The following is a 20,473-nucleotide window of genomic DNA, read 5'->3' as shown; positions in this document are numbered from 1 at the left end:
GATAGAGAGTTAGAAACATCGATGAGAGAGAAACATCGATCAGCTGCCTCCTGCACACCCCCTACTGGGGATGTGCCCACAACCAAGGTACATAGCCTTGACCGAATCGAACCTGGGGCCCTTTGGTCCCCAGGCCGACACTCTATCCACTGAGCCAAAACGGTCAGGGCTCGTGGCTTATATTTAGAATACCTTTTCTATATTTCAAAAGTCTTAAACAGTCAATCTTTAAAAGACTGTTAAATAGCTACTTACAACATTTTAACAACTAATTATATAAGTGACAAAGTTCATTGCAGAAAAGCTGGAAAGTACAGATGAACCCATCCCCCAAATCAACTTACAGGTCATTCATTTAAAATATACTAATATTCCCTGAGTACTTATTATTATGTCACAGTCAACAAAACAGACCTGATGTCTGCTCTTATGAAGTTTATAAGCTAGTGGCCAATTGCATTTTTTTCTATTAATAGCACTATATTTATGAAAAGTTTTTCCAGTTCTATATTTCTCTTGTCATACACAGCTTTCAAATTTTATGTGGTAAAATCTATCCATCTTTTTTTTTTTTTTAACCTTTACTCAACTACTTCTCAGGATTATATAAACAAACATCCACATATTTAAACACAACTTAAAATTACAACCCCAAGGTAATGTACTGCTAATATCCTGGTGTATTTATATTGCCTTATTGATTTCTTGTCTAAATCGCACTGCTTAATAACTTACTACTTTTACTCAGAAATATATGGTAAAAAAAAAATCTTCCTATGACAATAAATTAAAAATTTAATGGCTTTATGACATCCATATTGTTAAAATTTAACCCACTGAAGTATTTTTAAAAATTTTTTGCTATTATAACTATGCCTCAATGAGCAATAATCTTACTCTTACATATTTCTGCACTTGTTCACTTTAAAAAAAATAATTTTATTGATTTCAGAGAGGAAGGGAGAGGGAGAGACAGAAGCATCACTGATGAGAATCATTGATAAGCTGCCTCTGGCATGCCCCCACTGGCGATTGGGTCTGAAACCTGGGCATGTGGCCTGACCGGAAATTGAATCATGACTCCCTGGTTCATAGGTGGAAGCTCAACCACTGAGCCACGCCAGCTGGGTGTGCACTTGTTTACTTTTTAGGACAAACATCTAGATGTAGAATTATTAACTCAAAAGAGTATTTCCATAGGCTCACTAGCTTTAGATTTATTCTTGTGTGAACTACCAGTTCATGTCCTTTAGCCTGCATTCTACAAGGTGTTGATATTGCTCTTCGTTTGTAAGGGTTCTTTAATAAGAATGTTACCCTTGGTCAAAAATGTTACAATGATCTGGTGGCCCCTGTGGCTTGGTTGAGCATTGTCCTGTGCACAGAGAGGTCAGAGGTTGCTGGTTGGATTCCCGGGTTGCAGGCTCAATCCCCAGTAGTGGGTAGGGAGGAGGCAGCCAATTGCTGTGTCTCTCTCAAATAAATAAACAAACTAGTTATATTCTCCCAGTTTTCTATCTGCCTTTTAATTTTATCAGTAGGCTTTTTTGCCTTTTCAATGTTTTATCTCTATATTTAATTTTAAAATAAATCTTTATTGTTGCCTGGACGGCGAGGCTCAGTGGTTGACCATAGATAGACCCTTGAACCAGGAGGTCACAGTTTGATTCCCGGTCAGGGCACATGCCTGGGTTGCAGGCTCGATCCCCAGTGGGAGGTGTGCAGGAGGCAGCCGATCAACGATTCTCTCATAATTGATGTTTCTATCTCTCTATCCCTCTCCTTTCCTATCTGAAACCAATAAAAATATTTTAAAAATACCTTTATTGTTGAAAGTATTACATATGCGCTCCCCCCTCCCCATTGATCTCTTCTAGCCCACCTCCATCCCCCACCCCCAGCCTTCACAACCCTATTGTCTGTGTCCATGGATTATGCATATATGGATACAAGTTCTTTGGTTGATTTCTTCCCACCCACCCACCCACCCCCACCCACCCACCCACCCCCACCTTCCCTCTGAGATTTCACAATCTGTTCCATGCTTTTATGTCTCTGGATCTATTTGATCATCAGTTTACTTAGTCATTAGATTTCACATATGAGTGAGATCATGGGATACTTGTCTTTCTGACTGGCTTATTTTGCTTAGCAGAATACTCTCCAGGTCCCTCTATGCTATCTCAGAGGGTAAGAGCTCCTTCTGTTTTACTGCTGTATTGTGTAAATGTACCACAACTTTTTTATCCACTCGTCTATTGATGGACACTTGGGCTGTTTCCAGATCTTAGCTATTGTAAATTGTGCTGCTATGAACATAGGGGGGCATAGATTATTTCTGATTGGTTTTGGGTCTCTTAGGATATATTTCTAGAAGTGGGATCACTGGGTCAAATGGCAGTTCCATATTTAATCTTTTGAGGAAACTCCATACTGTTTTCCATAATGGCTGCACCAGTCTGCAGTCCCACCAGCAGTGTACTAGGGTTATTTTTTCTCCACATCCTCGCCAGCACTTGTCATTTGTTGATGGTAGCCATTCTGACAGGTGTTAGGTGATACCTCATTGTTGTTTTAATTTGCATCTCTCTGATGACCAGTGACTTTGAGCATTTTTTTTCATTATGTCTCTTGGCCATCTGTAAGTCTACTTATGGAGAAGTATCTATTTTGGTCCTTTGCCCATTTTTTAATTGGACTGTTTGTCTTCTTTTTGTTAAGTTGTATGCGTTCCTTATATATTTTGGATATTAACTCTTTATCTGATGTATTATTGCCAAATATGTTCTCCCATATAGTGGGCTTCCTTTTCATTTTGTTGGTTTTTTTTTAAAAAAAATTTTGTTTTATTGCTTAAAGTATTACAATTGTTGGGGTTTTTTTGCTGTGCAGAAGCTTTTCATTTTGATGTAGTCACATTTATTTTCTCTTTAGTTTCCTTTGCCCTAGGAGATGTATCCGTAAACATATTGCGACAAGAGATGTCTAAGATTTTGCTAAGTTTTCTTCTAGGATTTTTATGGTTTCTAGACTTACATTTAAGTCTTTTATCCAATTTGAGTTTATTCTTGTGTGTATGGTGCAACTTGGTGGTCCAGTTTCATTTTTTTGCATGTATTTGTCTAATTTTCCAAACACCATTTAGTGAAGAGACTGCCTTGACTCCATTGTATGTTCTTGCCTCCTCTGTCAAATATTAATTGGGAGGAATGGTTCCGTTCTGTTCCATTAATATATATGGTTGTTCTTGTGCCAGTACCAGGCTGTTTTGATTATAGTGGCTTTGTAGTATAATTTGATATCTGGTATTGTGATCCCTCTAACTTTGTTCTTCTTTCTCAAGATTACTGCAGCTATTCAGGATCTTTTTTGGTTCCATATAAATTTTTGGAGTATTTGTTCTAGATCTGTGAAATATGCCATTGGTATTTCAATAGGAATTGCATTGAATCTATAGATTGCTTTGGGTAGTATGGACATTTTGATGATGTTGACTCTACCAATCCATGAACACGGTATATTCTTATACTTGTTTATGTTTTCCTCTATCTCGTTTTTCAAAGTCCTGTAGTTTCCTGAGTACAAGTCTTTTACCTCCTTAGTTAAGTTTATTCCTAAGTATCTTAATTATTGGTAAATGGGATTGTTTAGTTTCTCTTTCTGAGAATTCATTATTGGTGCATAAAAATACCATCGATTTCTGGGTGTTGGTTTTGTATCCTGCTACATTGCTAAATTCATTTATTAAATCTAGTAGATTTTTGGTGATCTTTAGGATTTTCTTTTTAAAAATATATTTTTATTGATTTCAGAGAGGAGGGAAGAGGGAGAGATAGAAACATCAATGATGACAGAGAATCATTAACTGGCTGCCTCCTGCACACCCCTATTGGGGATTGAGCCCACAACCTGGGCATGTGCCCTGATGGGGAATTGAATAGTGACCTTCTGGTTCATAGGTCAACACGCCGCAATCACTGAGCCATGCCAGTTGAGCTTTAGGATTTTCTATGTACAATATCATGTCATGTCACCTGTAAATAATGAGTTTTACTTCCTCCTTTCCAATTTGGATGCCTTTTATGCTTTCTTCTTGTCTGATTGCTATGGCTAGGACTTTCAGTACTATGCTGAATAAGTATGGTGAAAGCAGACATCCCTGTCCTGTTCCTGTTCTTAGAGGAAATGGTTTTAATTTTTGCCCATTAAGTAGGCTGTAGGTTTGCCATATATGAAATTTTCTGAGTTTTTATCAAAAAATAGGTGTTGGATTTTGTTGAATGCTTTTTCTGCATCCACTGATACGATCATGTGATTTTTGTCTTTCAATCTATAATCAAAACAGCCTGTTCTATATTGTCTCTGTATTAACAGGGGACAAATATATTGGGAGAAAAGAGTTGCAGTAAAAATGACAGTATTATCCCTACTAGCAATTTGGTAAGATTTATCATAGGCATTAAAAATATTCATCTCTGCCCTAACTGGTTTGGCTCAGTGGATAGAGCCTCGGCCTGCAGACTGAAAGGTCCCAGGTTCGATTCCGGTCAAGGGCATGTACCTGGGTTGTGGGCACATCCCCAGGAGGAGATGTGCGGGAGGCAGCTGATCGATGTTTCTCTCTCATCGATGTTTCTAACTCTCTATCCCTCTCCCTTCCTCTCTGTAAAAAATCAATAAAATATATTTTTTAAAAAAAAAAAAAAAAAAATTCATCTCTGCCGAAACCGGTTTGGCTCAGTGGATAGAGCGTCGGCCTGCGGACTGAAGGGTCCCAGGTTCGATTCCGGTCAAGGGCATGTACCTGGGTTGCGGGCACATCCCCGGTGGGGGATGTGCAGGAGGCGGCTGGTCGATGTTTCTCTCTCATCGATGTTTCTGACTCTCTATCTCTCTCCCTTCCTCTCTGTAAAAAATCAATAAAATATATTTAAAAAAAAATAAAAAAAAAATAAATAAAAATATTCATCTCCTACCCAGCCGGTATGGGTCAGTGGTTAAGCATCAACTGATCCAGGAACCAAGAGGTCACAATTTGATTTCCCGTCAGGGCATATGCCCGAGTTTTGGACTTGATCCCCCAGTAGGGGGCGTGCAGTAGGCAGCCAGTCAATGATGTTCCTCTCTCATTGCTAGTAGGGATAATACTGTCATTTTTACTGCAAATCCTTTCTCCCAATATATTTATCCCCTGTTAATTCAGAGACAATATAGAAACAGAAACATTGTTTATACAAGTTTGATTTAAGAAAAATTTGAATGTGTCCGAATTTGCATTGGAAAGAATCTAATTCTTTTAAATCCCTCCAAATTCCAGAATAATTTACATCTTTCATATATATAAGGCCTGTTTCCGACTATTCTGTTCCATCTATAATAGTAAAAGGGTAATATGCTAATCAGACCGAATGTGAAGCTGGGACCAGAGTGAAGCAGCCCAGGTCCCGGGTGCCAGAGGGAAGCCAGTGCTGGCAGCCGGGGGAAGGAAGGACTACTCTTGCACAAATTTTTGTGCATCGGGCCTCTAGTATTTATATATGAATCCATTCTTGGATCGGTACTATACTAATTTAATTATTAGTGTCTAGCTTCATATTAGAAGCTAGTTTCACAATTCTAGGGAAAATATATCTCATTATTCTTTTTCAGTTATTTTTCTTGGCTGTTTTCATGCTTATTTTTAAACATAAACCTCAATATAACTTAATCAAATTTCAAAACACGATAGTTTGATGGTAACTCTATAAAGTTATAACTCTACTAGTGGCCCGGTGCATGAAATTCGTGCATGGAGGGGGGGGGGTGGTTCCCTCAGCCCAGCCTGCACCCTCTCCAATCGGGGACCCTTTGGGGGATGTCCGACTGCTGGTTTAGGCCTGATCGAAACCGGTAGTCAGACATCCCTCTAGCAATCTGGGATCGTTGGCTTCTAACTGCTCACCTGCCTGCCTGCCTGCCTGATTATTCCCTAACTGCTCTGACTGCCTGCTTGATTGCCCCTAACCCCTCTGCCTACCTGGCTGATCACCTCTAACCCCTCTGCCTGCCTGCCTGATCACCCCTAACCCCTCTGCCTTCCTGCCTGATCACTCCCAACTGCCCTCCCGTCGGCCTGGTTGCCCCCAACTGCCCTCCCCTGTAAGCCTGATCTCACCCCCAACTGCCCTCTCAAGCCGGCCAATTTGGTTCTGATTGGTCGGTTTCTATGCCAGTCAGCGTCAAAAGCTCTGCCTCCTAGGCAGCCAATGGCTTCTCACAGTTCACCCAGGTTTGGTAATGACTGGTCGGTTTCTTTGCCAGTCAGTGTCTCCGGGCCTATCTCCGGGCCTGATCAGAGAGGCAGGGCTGATCAGCAGCCTCCGCAGAGGCTCGGAGAGAAACAGAGGCGTGGCTACTGGCGAAGCCTGGAGAAAGAGAGGCAACGGCTGATCAATAGCTGACACGGAGGCTGCGGATCAGACCCTGCCTCTCTCCGGGCCTAATCCGCAGCCCCCTCAGCAGTCAGGACTGCAGTACTGACTTCTAGTGTTCGGTCGAGCCTTCGGTCGGTCGTTATGGACCCTGGGTTTTTATATATTAGGATAAGAAATCAACAACAACAAAAACATCCTCAGGTGAGAAATAAGTATAACAACAACAGCAACAAAAATTTCAGCAATGGTTTGCTCCACATGCTCCACTAATGTTATTCCTAAGAAGTTTCTTAGTTTTGTTAAGTTTGAGAATAAAAACTTTTCTTTATTAATTTTCTTAGTGCATAAATGCTATTAATTTTTGTATATTGTCTATCCTGCAGTTTTATTAAACAAGAGTTTAATTCTAAGCTTTTCAGTAGATTTAGGCTTTTCTAGGTATATATCCCTATCACTTATAAATAATGAACATTACACTTGCCCAAAGCTGAGTAGTAATAACTTTCATTTCTATATGACTTTAGTTTTTAGGAACTTAGAACTGTTAATTTATTATAGTATCTGACTAATTTCTGTAAGTGTTTCAGAAGAATGAATATTTTGTACAGAATAATGACAGTAATTATGGGTCTGGTATTGCACTAAGAAATTTATACATATCATTTAATTTAATCTATTAGTTCTTTGAAGGAGATATTACTATTCCCATTTTACAGATGAGGTTAAGAGATGTTTAGTAACTTGCCAATTATCATATAGTTAGTAAAGGGTAGGGCTGGTCTCAAATTCAGGTCTTTTGGGAGTCTTTCACCTATACCAAACTGTCTCCTTTTCTTCATTAATATCTCCTTGGTCTTTTTGGGAAACAAATAACCCTGAAACTAACAAATAAAAATAATTCCTTGGAATTTACATTAACTTGTAGCAATATACCAAGTCACCCATTTGACTAGCTTGGTTTTTTTTGTTTTTTTTTTGACTAGCTTGGTTTTAAATGACTATTTTCCTTTTGTTTATATTGCTCATTATTAAGGCAAGGTGTATTATTTGTATGTTCCTCACTGCTAGAGACAGGAGCAGACGTTCAATAAAGGTTGGTGACTAGTTGTCCTAATTCCATTCCAAATAATGTATATAGTAACCAAGGCACTTTCCCTATGTCTTTGTCAGTCAGGACACGATACTATACAACCTCACTTTCCCAATCTTAAATATGTACACACTTAACACACACACACATCACACAAATAAAAATGTGCATTAGGCAGATTTCAAATGTATACTAGACAGAAGATTTCAGTTAAGTTATATAGTTACTGTACTATAAAAGCTACCATAAATTGATAATATAGATAGAAATCTGGTACCAGCATTTTTTTACATTAATCTGGTTTGAGTAACTCTCCATAGTACATAAGTAAAATATTTTAAATACATGGTATTATTTATCTTCTACACGTTCCACACTGGGATTTTATTACCCCGGGGTTATGCATGTGATAATTTATAAGGTATAATACAATCTACAGATAGAATAAAATAAGTCAATAATTTGAAAATACATTTTTAGCGGCATATTTTCCCCCCAATACATTATACAACATTTTAACATAAAGCAGATATTAGCAGATAAGTGCACTTACTTAATACAATTTTGTATTTACTCAGCAGGTCAATGAAAAGAAACAATGAAGTAATTTTTATGAAAATCTGAAATATCATGCTAACTGCAGGCTTAGATGACTTTTAGCATGTAATTTATCTTGATATTTTATTTTAACTGCTTATTATCCACCAAAACTGAGATATAGAGATAAACTTAGGGAAATCACAGAGAACTTTTCAATTAAGGTGATATTAGGAGAAACTTCAGTAAAAAGACTGTCCCAAAATAAGCTGGTGTCATAAGTTCATGCACCCGTGCTTTCAACGGCAATTCAATTACACCCCTTGCAAGAGTCACTGTGAAAACTAGTGGATTGGATGACTTTTCATGGTGCTGTAGTTTAAAAATGAGGACTTTACATCAGATTCAAGGTTGTCTTCTAAAAATTTTGATGCTAACAGGGCAAGCCCTTTTTAAAAGAAACAATTTCTAATAATTTCTTGTTTACTTCATTCATCCACTTACCCTTCAACCAAGCCACACCCACCTCAATTACCTACAATTGTGATTCACTCCTGAATAGTGTCCCACATCTTTCTTACTTCTCCTTTTATAAATATGAATAAAGGTTTCCTAAACTTACTGCTTAAATATATCTAACTTTCTTTATGATAAATATATCTAACTTTTAAATAACTATCTCTGCTGTTATCTGTACACTATTTCCTACTTTGTCATCCTAGAAAAAATGATCCCTGACTTGAGATCTCTCTCTTCCTCTGTAAAGACAGATGAAAGGAATTATTTAAAGAACAATGTTATTTCTTTTTGTATCAGACTTTTTCAGTATTCATACTGAAATAATCATTGCTCATATATTCAGAAAGGTTTGAGATACATACCTGCATTGTCTTTGCAGATACTAGAAGAGTTACTATTTTCATTACTTTGGTATAGGTGCTGAGTTCTAGTCTCTTGGGGTACAGATGATGTTTGAGTCATTCCTTCTTCCAAGGCCTGCTTTATCCAGCGCTATAATGGGAAAAGAACCAGGAAATTATCAATAATTATTTAAAACTATTAGTATATCTATTTCAAATGCATTAACCAGGTCATTACATATCAACTGGCGAGAGATGCAATCCAACACACTCATTCAGTTCCATAGTCAAATATTTTTTTCTTTCTTGTGTTTCAGCATATTGGAATATTACCCATCAATTCCTTTTACTGGGCAAAATTGAGAAAACTTAGATTACACATAATGAGATCTCATTAAAAAACCAAAACCAATAAAAAAAGATTACTCAACTTTTCATACTGCTTAGAATGGGGGAAATGGAAAGAGATAAGAAGAAATCTTAGCATTTATTTAAGAGACTGATCATATAGGATGAAAGTAGCACATAAAATAAGTGCCAAGAAGGAAGATAAAAGAACACCTCTTTACAACAGGTACCAAAATACTTCTAAAAGGTCTACTCTCAGATGGAATATCCTGCTAATTTTTCTCTCCCTATCAAGTAGTTGGTTAAATTATGCATAAATAATGCAAATAACCAGAATAAATGATCTGTAGAAATAAAAAAGGGGAAAAGCCACTTTTTTTTTTTAGTGAATACTGGACTCTAAATGATGAAAAATAAATTAAGGTCAGGAAGTAAGCCTAAAAAGATTAGGATTGTAAAACTACGCATCCTGTGGAAGAGAGAAAATTTCTTACCTGTAATTGTGTTCTCTTAAGATACACAGTTGTAGGTTGCTCACCACTGTGTGGCTCTCCTGCCCTGACATAAGACAGATCGAATTTTGATAAACATCAATTTCAGAGTAGGACCTCCATAGGAAAATCAAAGGTGTTTGTAATTTCACACCTTTAGAGAACAAGTATTACAGGTAAGTAAATATTCTCTTCACTAAAGAGAGCAATTTTAATAGATTTACCTGATTAGAAACGTAAGAAACAATTATTTTCTAGGGAATAATGTGAGGAAAATTTCACCAAGAAAAATTTTGTATCTTGTAAATGGCATTGTGGACTGCCTGCCAAATAAAACTAAAATAAAGTTGTAAACATGAGGAGAAAAGAGTGAATAAGAATATAAAAAGATCTCCACAATCAATTGAATCACATCAGCATTGTAGAATATGACCAGGTCTCTGAAAAGCCCAAATAAGACCAAGAATGAACTCTTTTATACACAGAATATTGATGTAAAGATGAACTATCAGAACCACAACTCCTTATGACTTAGAGAAGACCTTAGAAGTCCCTTGTCCAAAGCACGTAGTGTACAGATGAAGAAAATTAGGATCAGGAGGAAATGATTGTAAAATCCTTCATTATAGATACCTTTAGTAAAAGTTTTTCTTTTCAGAGCAGATGACAGGACTTAATTGGGGTTACTGTGCTTTCCTCCAAGAGAAAAGTAGATGCACGCATAAAAGAAGTTACATTCTGGATTTGATAACCAAAAAAAGGAAAAATAAAAACAAGGATAGGGGCATTCTAAGGAATAAGATGCTGCTATGGTTGGATATAAGATCAGACACAGCAAATATGATCTAACCTATTCCTCCTGGCCCTATTGTATGTCTACACAGTTATTTTATGACTCATAAAAAAGGAACATGAACATTTGTATCTAACAAGTTCAAATCACCCCTATAGCTAATAAATTAACATTAGATAGCCCCATCCCTGAGTCCCAGCTATGGTTAAGGTCAAAAGAACATTTCTTCCTTCTTTAAAACTCTGTATTACAGAACTTTTTAGGAAGCTCAGAGATGAGAGGGAGAAATATTTTAAAGAATAAAGAGCAAGAAAGTATCTTCGGTTTTAGTTCAAAGATCTGTGTTGAAACTTGGCCATGCCTTTTACTAGCTGCCTAACTCTGGGCAAGTTACTGAACCCCTCTAAGTCAAAGCTTCTGATCTATAAATTGAGGCCAATAATCCCAACTTCACAGGGCTGTCATGTAGGCTAAGTGAGATATTGTATGTGAAGAAAGTTTGTAGCAGAGTACTGAGTACAAATGATTAGTGAGGACTTGTTCAGCTGAATTTCAATGCTATATATAGAGATAGAGATTAATAACCTTCCAGTGCATACAAAGAAATATCAATGCAAAGCACAGTGTTTCATTTTTCAGTCAGGATGGTTTTCTAAGAAATCCGGGAGACCAAATGCCATACATATATTATGCCTTCAAGGTAAGTTTAGAGAAGATTTAGAGAACAAGGAAGGATACTACTTGAAAGACTTCTTAGCCACTTATAAATGCTTCCATTCTAAAATGAGAAGTGAAGCAAGATCCAACAAAAGACATACATACCATAACATGCTTTTTAAGAACTATGATTTGATTTACTTTAGAAACTCCAGGGAGATCATAAAATATTCTGTCAAATACTCTAAAAGTCTGGGTGCAAATACACATATACAATTTTACGCTGTTTTTTTACTTAAGAGGCCTCTACCTCCTTTAATTAGATATGAAACTCTAGGCCTATTAATAATATACACTATTCCAACTAAATCCCAAGGAGGATGGTTTTTCTCATCTACCTGTTTAACCTACATTCTTCTCTGTTTAATCACAGAAATCTTAGGTTCTGCACTAGATTAATACTTTCTAACCAATCTACAAATGACTCTTCTTCATACCCACCCAGGATAAATCTGAGTTTGACTGCTAGAGAAAAGCCCCAATTTTATTAGTTTTGCCCCATAAAAAACTACATTCTGGTTTTGTAACGTAATTTTGGTATGTCAACAGCAAATCTTAAAGCTGTGATTTGAACTTAGTTCAGATCTGAACTTAAATGAATAAGACCCAATTTAAGCAAGGTAATTTTACTATGATAATTCAGAGTACATAGCCTGAATTCCTGAAGACTGGTATGACACACATAGATGAAAAGTGCCTGTGCAGAGCCTGTATATAACAAGACTAAGGATAGACAGACACATTTGGAGAATATAACATGAACATGAATTAAATGGGATTTCTATCTGTTGCCAGTAGAGATATAAAGATGAGCCAGATACAAGCCCTAAACCATAACCTGGGAAAAAGAGCTCTAAGAAGTAGATTTTCTATGAAATTTTAAGTTTTATTTCTATACGTTTTTGGTTTTCACAGGACTCTGTTAGTTGGAAAAGCAAGATGGGAATAGAAAGACCATAACCCAGCATCAGAATAATCAAGGCATCATTTCAAGAAGCTAGTCTATACTATTTACAATTCAGACTTCACTATTAATCTGTACTAAATAACTGTCTAACCTTCATAAAGGACCAAAATAGGAGATTCTACAATCTGGCTTGATAAGATGCTTCAACAGTTAACATTCTTAGAAGTCTAGTAATCTGTTATTGCATTATCTACAAACCATTTTGCAAAGATCTCATGGTCAAATTGCACTTTAGTTCTACTTGGGAATTTCCCCCAAATAAACCAGTAAGTGACTCAAATACTTAGTAGGTAAGATGTATGATTAGGAAAAGACTTTCTTCAGTGTATACTGCTCATTCGGTGGTAGGGCCCTTCCTTTGTGCACAGATCCCTGCTGCCCTCCTCCCCTCCATATCCCACACCACTCTGGCTCTTCTTTCGTAACCCCCCTCCCCCCAAGAAATAATTGCTGCTCTTTGGGGAAAGAGAAAAGCTTTAAGTTTGGAGGAGTCAGGGAAGACCTGCCTGGAGCTGGAGACTTCATCACATCAAATAATCTACATGCAGCATCCTCATGTACGTGATGCCAGTGGAGGAGGGCAATGGCAGACACTGAGGAAGGCAGCCTGAATCCAGATCTGAGGATAAGAGAAAAGGGTGTTCCAGGGAACAGACTACCTCAAAGGAAGACCAAATGAAAGGGTGTCCTATACTTCTAGAAACACAAAAACGACATTATAGTCTGAGGCAATGATCTATTCCTGAGAGACACCTTTGGAAAATATTCAGGGCTTCTGGGAATTAAGAAAGAGCATTCCAAAAACAAACAACTCAAACACTACTGCCACTAGATCCAAAAATAGTATGTAACTAGAGAGAGGAGAGACAGGAAGAGAAAGAGATAGAATGAATTTATAGTAGTTTCCATATTCACTAGGGAATAAACAATCCAACTTGTCATTTGATCAAGGAACAACAATTATGCCAATTGTAATAGGACATTTCCTCTACTCTAATTCAAATGATAATAGTGACTGAATTAATTTAAAACACAATTCGATAATTTTTTACTTATGCAACAGTACTTTAGAGTACCTGGGGCCCAATCTCACTCAAAATCACAAATGGACATTTTAACCAATACCACAAGAGCACACACAGAACATCCCTCCCTTCCCAGGCATCAAATGCTGTGCGCTCTCAACTCAGTAACCTCAAGGGCTCTCTGAAGACAATAATGAATACTCACAAACTGAGCACCAACAACGCAGTATACAACATCCGACCTTAGTCCCACTGAGTTTTGATGCATTGGTATTCAAGGTTGAACAATTAACTCATAATAAACTCAAATGGGCAGAGAGTAGCTATCTGGAGAATGTGTTAGATATGTTAGGATTGCAAGCAACCTAGGTTAAAAATAAACATTGACATACCTTTTTACAGGAGCTGAACGTGCCATCAGGCAGAAGGGGCCTTCGACGCCTCTCAGGGATAAAGGGTGAGCCAAAGCGAATGTAGTGTTTGGGGGTGGTGCAAATTAACGGGGAATGGATAAGACCAGGTAACATGTTCAGGGTCGTTGCCAGTACAGTTGGGTCCGTGGTGATACGTAAAGGGCACTCAACAGGGCATTCTTGCTTCTCAGCTTTGTCATTCAACCATTCTGTAACTAGATACTAAAGCAAAAAGAGATCATTAGTTGACGCTGCAGATGTAAAAGCCAGAGGCAGCAGTGTTAGATGATAGACAAACCTCATCTAGAAACTAGGACTCAGGTAGATACAGCAGCTGCAGAAAATGAATTGGGCATTCAAAATGCAAGGATGTTTCCTTCACCTTCTCTGTGACCACCAAGGGAGGAATAATTCCAGATATCAGCATTTACCTCTGCCCAAAAATTATGGGAACAAAAGCACTGTAGTAGATGGCTTCAGCCCTCTGTGTCAAAATATTTTATTTAAAACTTTCAATTTAATAATATTTAGAGTATTTGTTTTTTTTTCTGGGGAATTACAGGTCCTCTCACTTTACTAAGACACAGCCCTTGCCAGACTAGACTTATGAACATGTTTTCATGACTCACCTTTTTGGTTTTGGGGTATTTAGATGCTGCACGGTTGACATGGGATCCAGTTACTGATGCCATAGTTGGGTCAGAACCTGTTAATTGCCTGTTTTCTCCTGAACTGTCTATACTTCCAGCTTCAGTAGGAGTTACTGAACTGTTATTTCCTCCTTCTTCCAAGGCAGCTTGTGACAACTCTGCCTGCTGTGCAATGGCCTGCTTCTGACGCTTTAGTCTTTGGGCTGAACTGGTCCGGTACCGAGAAATACGACTCTTCGGTCGGGGCCTAGAAGGCTTTGCTGGAGGTGGTTTGGGGACTGGCTTTTCTATAGCAACATCCTGTAACAACAGCAGAGTAAATGCTTACTAGAAATTTCTTATCAACTAACATTCCATCTAGCCCCCTATTCCCTTTAAGCATTCTGAATGTTTACTGGTGAAAAAAAGCGAGCACTTAGAAGCGCTAATTTCAAATGTAATTCTTATAAAAGTTAAATAGTGAAATTAGCTAAATAGGCTGTAGATAGATGCCTTGGTTATTTATTTATTTAGCTTCTTGTAAGTATTTATAAAATAGGTCAAAAGTCAGCTGAAGCCACCTAGTTTTAGGGATCTTAGCAAAGACAATTCTCTCCTTTGTTTCTTTCCCGCACACTAAGGTTTTAGCTTAAGGCTTAGAATTCAGGGCTAGGGTAGGGAAGGGAAACATGAGTTTACCCTGAGAATACTATGAAAGGGCAGCTGCATGACTGTGTTATACAGAAGCACCAAAAGAGAAACCAAATAATTTTTATGAACTCATCACCAAGAGTTTATCTGGCAGAAACAATATGACATTTCATTCTAGTCTAAAGTGTCTGGTCATTCCAATTCTGCCTCCCTGTACCCCACAGCTGATGAAAATGGCCTTATTTAATGCAATATGAAATAAAACTGAAAATTCAAATTTTAACAATTTCCAAAAACCAGGTAACTGACATTAGCAAAAGCAAGGATGTTAAAGGCTGGAGTCTTTTCTTCTCTTACCCCAGCTTGGGAAGACCTTCGGGTGTTCACCCCAATACTCTGTGGGGTGCTTGGGATGGCCACATTTGAAGCAGAGTTGCTAACTTCAGATTCAGGAGTTTCAGTTTTTGTTTCTTCCCCTACAGCTGTCTCTGAGGCATTGGTAGTAACCTCTATGTCAGAGTTGCTTTGTTCCAAGGACTGATCCCGTCGCTTCTTTCTTTTCTCCAAGTTTTCAAAAGCATGCATGATGGCTTCAACCTTCCTATCTTCCCGGGTCTAGAAAAAAAACACATAGCATTAGCATAGAAGGAAGTTTCAACCATGGGGGGTGGGGGGTGGGAGAAACAGCTTTTCAGAAATATTACTTATGAAAATTTATAGACATTTACAAAACTATCAGTACATATACAGTAGGTCCTTGGGTTACATCGGAGATCTGTTCCTATGGCACGATGTAATGCGATTTTTGCCGTAAGTTGGAACCCACCTACATAAGCACCTACGTCACTCACATGGAGCACATATACAGCAGTAATAAAGTGAAACAATAAAAAAAATTTAAAAGAAAGACAACAATTCCTGACCTTTACTTGTGGTAAATAAATAATAAAAAACATAAAGCACATGTGTATATACGTCAAAATGACGGAACTTTTTTTTTTTTTTTATAAATAAATGGGAGATGGCGATGTAACCACGAAACGACATATGTCGAGTCCGACGTAACCCGAGGACTGTCTGTATCTTGTAAAATAAAACATAAAAACTAAAAATAAAGTATTTAACTTAAGTGTTAGAATTTTAAAGGAAGGTCAAACCTTAACTTTTCAAACAAGGCCAGCTATCCTGAAACTTTAATATAAAAGAATAATAGCCATGAAAACCAAGTACTTCTCTGCATTTTCAGAGTCAAAATAACCAAGTAGATTTTCTTGAACTTCTTCTGAGGGACAGAAATAAACATGGATGCCCTAAATGGTGTGGCTCAGTGGATAGAGCGTCAGCCTGCGGACTGAAGGGTCCCAGGTTCGATTCTGGTCAAGGGCATGTATCTTGGTTGCGGGCACATCCCCAGTAGAGGGTGTGCAGGAGGCAGCTGATTGATGTTTCTCTCTCATCGATGTTTCTAACTCTCTATCCCTCTCCCTTCTTCTCTGTAAAAAAGCAATAAAAAATATATATTAAAAAAATAAAATAAACATGGATGGTTTCAGCAAAAAGTAAGAGTTTTGAATCCATATGACTGATAGGGATTTTTAAATGTCAAAACTCAAACTTAGGGAAATTCCTCTAAGTTAGAGGACATAGCCCCAACAGACACATTTTGTTTTGACCAGATAGTTTTTTGGTAATGAGATTGTTAGTAAGAAGTTTCTAAAGACCATCATCGATAATAGGCACTAGACAACTACTACATTAATGAAATTGACTTTATGAAAAAAAAAATCCAAATTACAACGTACAGATGATGGTATAGTATGTTGTCAAAGAAATGAGATGATACAAACTCAGAAGAGAAGGGCTTCACATACTATAGGTAGTAGAAGTCAGCTCTAACAAAAGGATGTTATGGGGTACCCACCCTCCTGCTATGAGCTGGGTTCTCCTGGTCATCTGTAACCTCTTCTTTTTCTTCTTCTGCCTTTTCTTCTGGATTGTCTATTTCCTTTAAGATAGAGGCAATATTTAGCTGTACTTTTAAGCTTTGGGACAAAAATCACCCCCTGCCCCCCCAGTAGCTTAAAACTCTCTAGAAACAATTTCTAGTGCTTGATAGTGTTACTCATGTGGGGCCACATGGTAAACACAGACAAGCCCCATTCTCTGGACTAAAACCTGGAAAGTAGCTAAAAGGATATTCTTGACATCGTTTAAAAAAACAGAGGCTCTAGTCAGTGTGGCTTAGTTTGTTGGGCGTTGTCCCGTGCACCAAAAGGTTGCCAGTTCAATTCCTAGTCAGGGCACAGGCCTAGGTTTTGGGCTTGATTCCTGGTAGGGGGTGTGCAGGAGGCAGCCAATAAATGTTTCCCTCTCACATCGATGTTTCTTTCTCTCAAAATCAATAAAATTATTTTTTTAAAAAAGAGAGAATGAATGGAACGAATGAACATGCACCCACCTTGATATGAAGGGCATTAAGTGTTACTATAGATCCCTACATAAAACACGTGTCAACCTGAGATCCTCTTCGTTTGGAGATGATCAATACCATAGTAACACCCTCTGGCCAAGTAACATTACCTCATGGTCACTGGATACAGTCACTTTCTCAGCAGGAACTTGTTCTGCTTGTGGGTTGGTATCCTCCTCTACAGTCTCATTCTGCTGCTCCATCTCTAGCTCTTTCCGCCGTGCTTTTCTCCGTCTTGTCTCTGCTCCAACAATGGGTAGGCTTGGAGGAGGTGGGAGTGGCAGTTCTGCAGCATTGGGATTCCTTTTCTGTATAGGGCAATTCCGGTTCCCCTTGTGACATGCACAGTCTACTTTATAATTACTGCTCCAAAGAAACAAATAAAAGTGCCTGTCTCAGTAACCTTGAAAATCAGTTATATTACCCATTCATTCTCTTAAAATATTACTACAGTAATTTCTTCTGGTATTATGTGTGATTAAGTTAAACAGAGACATTAGAGAGTCCTATGAGTACTTTCAATATTCTGTGTGTCTACAGAACCCCAACTTTTCCCACTGACCTATGGTCAATGGAAAGAAAAGAAAGCCCCCACTAAATTCAATTCTCCCAACTGTCTTTATGCTACTGAGTGAGCAATGAATCAGTGAAAAATTCTAAAGTGGCTATACTTATCTTGTGTCTACATCCACCACTAACTTTTTTACCCACTAATTCCCTACTTATTATTATTATTTTTTCTTAAATATTTTTATTGATTTCAGAGAGAGGAATGGAGAGGGAGAGAGAGATAGAAACATCAATGATGAGAGAGAATCATTGATCAGCTGCCTCCAGCACACCCCACACTGGGTATCAAGCCCGCAACCCCGGCATATGCCCTTCACTGGAATTGAACCCGGGACCCCTCAGTCCACAGGCTGATGCTCTATCCACTGAGCCAAACTGGTTAGGGCCCTACTTATTATTAATACCTTTTATTATACATGTGCCAAACATCAATTTATCTATAACCTTTTTTGCCTAAAAGGACCATGGAAGAAAAATCATCCATTTTATAAAACCCATCACATATTCATCTGTGATTTGCATTTCTGTTTTTCTGTATTGTCATATATAACTAGATTACATGATTTGAGTGGATGGGGTGAACCTTTAAATTCTCATTCTATATGACCCCTGGCATAACTGCTGTGTGCATAGAACTGATGCTGTCTCAATTTTCAGGAATGTCATACATACCCATTTTTTGCTATTCTTGCTATAAAGGTATAAACTAAAATACATTTGGTTAGCACACTATTGAGCAGTTTAATACTATGTATTTATGTCTCATAAAACAAACAAAACAAAAAACGCCCAAAATCTCCCTCCCTCCAGAATTTCTAAGCAGAAAAATGCAATACTTGTGAACAGATTAGTTAAAAAAGAGAAAAATGTTTAGGAACAAAAGCAGACCTAATAGCTTAATATGTAAGATAAGGTCATTCATGTTAGGAAAGGTTTTAGAAGTCTTACCAGTTACTGTACTCATAATCAAATGCTATGGTGACTTCAGCATCCTTGGTGATAGCAGACACAGCATAGATACACAGGTGAATCATCCCATCTGCAATCATGTGTCGCACCTGTGTGAATAGCACTTATGACTGATGATTTATCACAAAGACCAAAAATTCTCCAAAAGAAAAAAAACGTTTTATACAAATAATATATCCCCAGTTAGAGTTATAGTAGTCTTAACTCTATCATTTCATTTGTAACTATTATATAGTAACTGTTTGAAAATGTATGATGCTTCAATAAACCTCGAGATGTTAGAAATCAAAGTACAACAACTATTTTATATATTAAAGTTGTTTTCAGAGAATTAAAATTCCTTAGCCTGTAAGAAAACTCCTGTGGAGTTTCTTGCTTTATTTGATATGGTTGCACTGATTAATCAATTCTAAAAATGTCTAGAAGCACTATTAACCATACAGATTAGTTTGGACCCAATGACATCTTCTACTGTATGGTAACTTCTTTACTATCAACTCTTTGACTTCTTATCCAGTCTAGCTCTTTCTCTTTAACAAATGCCTTTCCAACTTCTTCCTCTCTAAAAAGAATTCATTCCTTGCCCCCATCCTGTCAGAATAAAAGCATCATTACTTTTGTTTTTGTCTCTCTTTTACAATTAAAGATCGTAACCATACTCTGGTTTCTCTTCAGATCATATAAATCTTTCGCCTTTTACTAAAGATCGTAACCATTATCTACAGACTTTAACCTGGGTGAAGTTTTCAGATTGTTTCTTCAATAAACTTATTCTATTCTTTGGTGATTCCATTAAAAGAGAAGTTGCTACAGAAATCTTACCTCTGCATTTGGTGTACATGATCTTCTGATGAACCGAGCATCATTACCGAAAGTACGTGCATCCACACACATCTCTACACCATTGAATTTTGAGTAGAAGAGCACAAAGGGGTATGGTCTAGGGATATAATTAAAAATTTCTATAATTCTCAACACAAATAAAAAGGCCACCCCATTGATTTCAAATATAAAGCACATGCTGACAGAAGCAGCAGTAGTCTTTTGCAATGCCTACACTTGGAAAATATCACATGCTTGTCTGCTTTTGATTAAAGAATAAGCACAAAGCAAGGAATGCTTGGCCTGGAGTCATTGCCACTTTATACATTAAACAGTTTGCAGACTTATTAACACTTCTCTAACAACGGCAGACATGAATGAGATTTTTTGAGCTGTAATCTTTTCCCCAAGAGAGTATCCTATCAACCAGAAAGGTTTTTATAGCGATATGGCTCAGCCAGGCCCCCTTTAGCCCTCACTGCTCACAAAATGATATTCTTACTTTTTGAAGAAATGCCCATTGACCTCAAATTGCTGTCGTAACATGACTTTCCCTCGATACTCTATTATAAGAGTGTCCAAAGCCAAATCTCGTGCAGCCCTCAGGATCTTCCGGTGCTTTTGAACACGAGTGACTCTTCCCAACTGTAGCTGAATAAAACCAGAGTATTAACTAGATAGCAACAACAGCAGCATCTTATATGTAAT

At 37.7% G+C, this 20,473-nt stretch overlaps 1 protein-coding gene across 21 annotated transcripts in view; it reads right to left on the bottom strand.

Moving 5' to 3' along the window:
* The window catches only part of SETD5 (SET domain containing 5), an 82,922-nt gene that overhangs the window by 15,581 nt on the left and 46,868 nt on the right, over positions 1-20,473 (bottom strand). For all 21 annotated transcript variants that reach the window (XM_036332047.1, XM_036332044.1, XM_036332054.1 and 18 more), the window contains 9 exons: positions 20,268-20,416; positions 19,766-19,883; positions 18,923-19,032; positions 17,515-17,767; positions 16,856-16,939; positions 15,292-15,549; positions 14,284-14,604; positions 13,634-13,876; positions 8,922-9,051 (listed from right to left, as the gene is read on the bottom strand). In XM_036332047.1, the coding sequence (XP_036187940.1) occupies positions 8,922-9,051; positions 13,634-13,876; positions 14,284-14,604; positions 15,292-15,549; positions 16,856-16,939; positions 17,515-17,767; positions 18,923-19,032; positions 19,766-19,883; positions 20,268-20,416 (1,666 nt within the window). The remainder of the gene's footprint in view (positions 1-8,921; positions 9,052-13,633; positions 13,877-14,283; positions 14,605-15,291; positions 15,550-16,855; positions 16,940-17,514; positions 17,768-18,922; positions 19,033-19,765; positions 19,884-20,267; positions 20,417-20,473) is intronic.

The sequence above is a fragment of the Myotis myotis genome, unplaced genomic scaffold (genome assembly GCF_014108235.1).
Source record: "Myotis myotis isolate mMyoMyo1 unplaced genomic scaffold, mMyoMyo1.p scaffold_m19_p_13, whole genome shotgun sequence".
NCBI lineage: Eukaryota > Metazoa > Chordata > Mammalia > Chiroptera > Vespertilionidae > Myotis > Myotis myotis.
The sequence above is the reverse complement of the archived record's forward strand: the minus strand, read 5'-3'. Positions and strand labels throughout refer to the sequence as shown.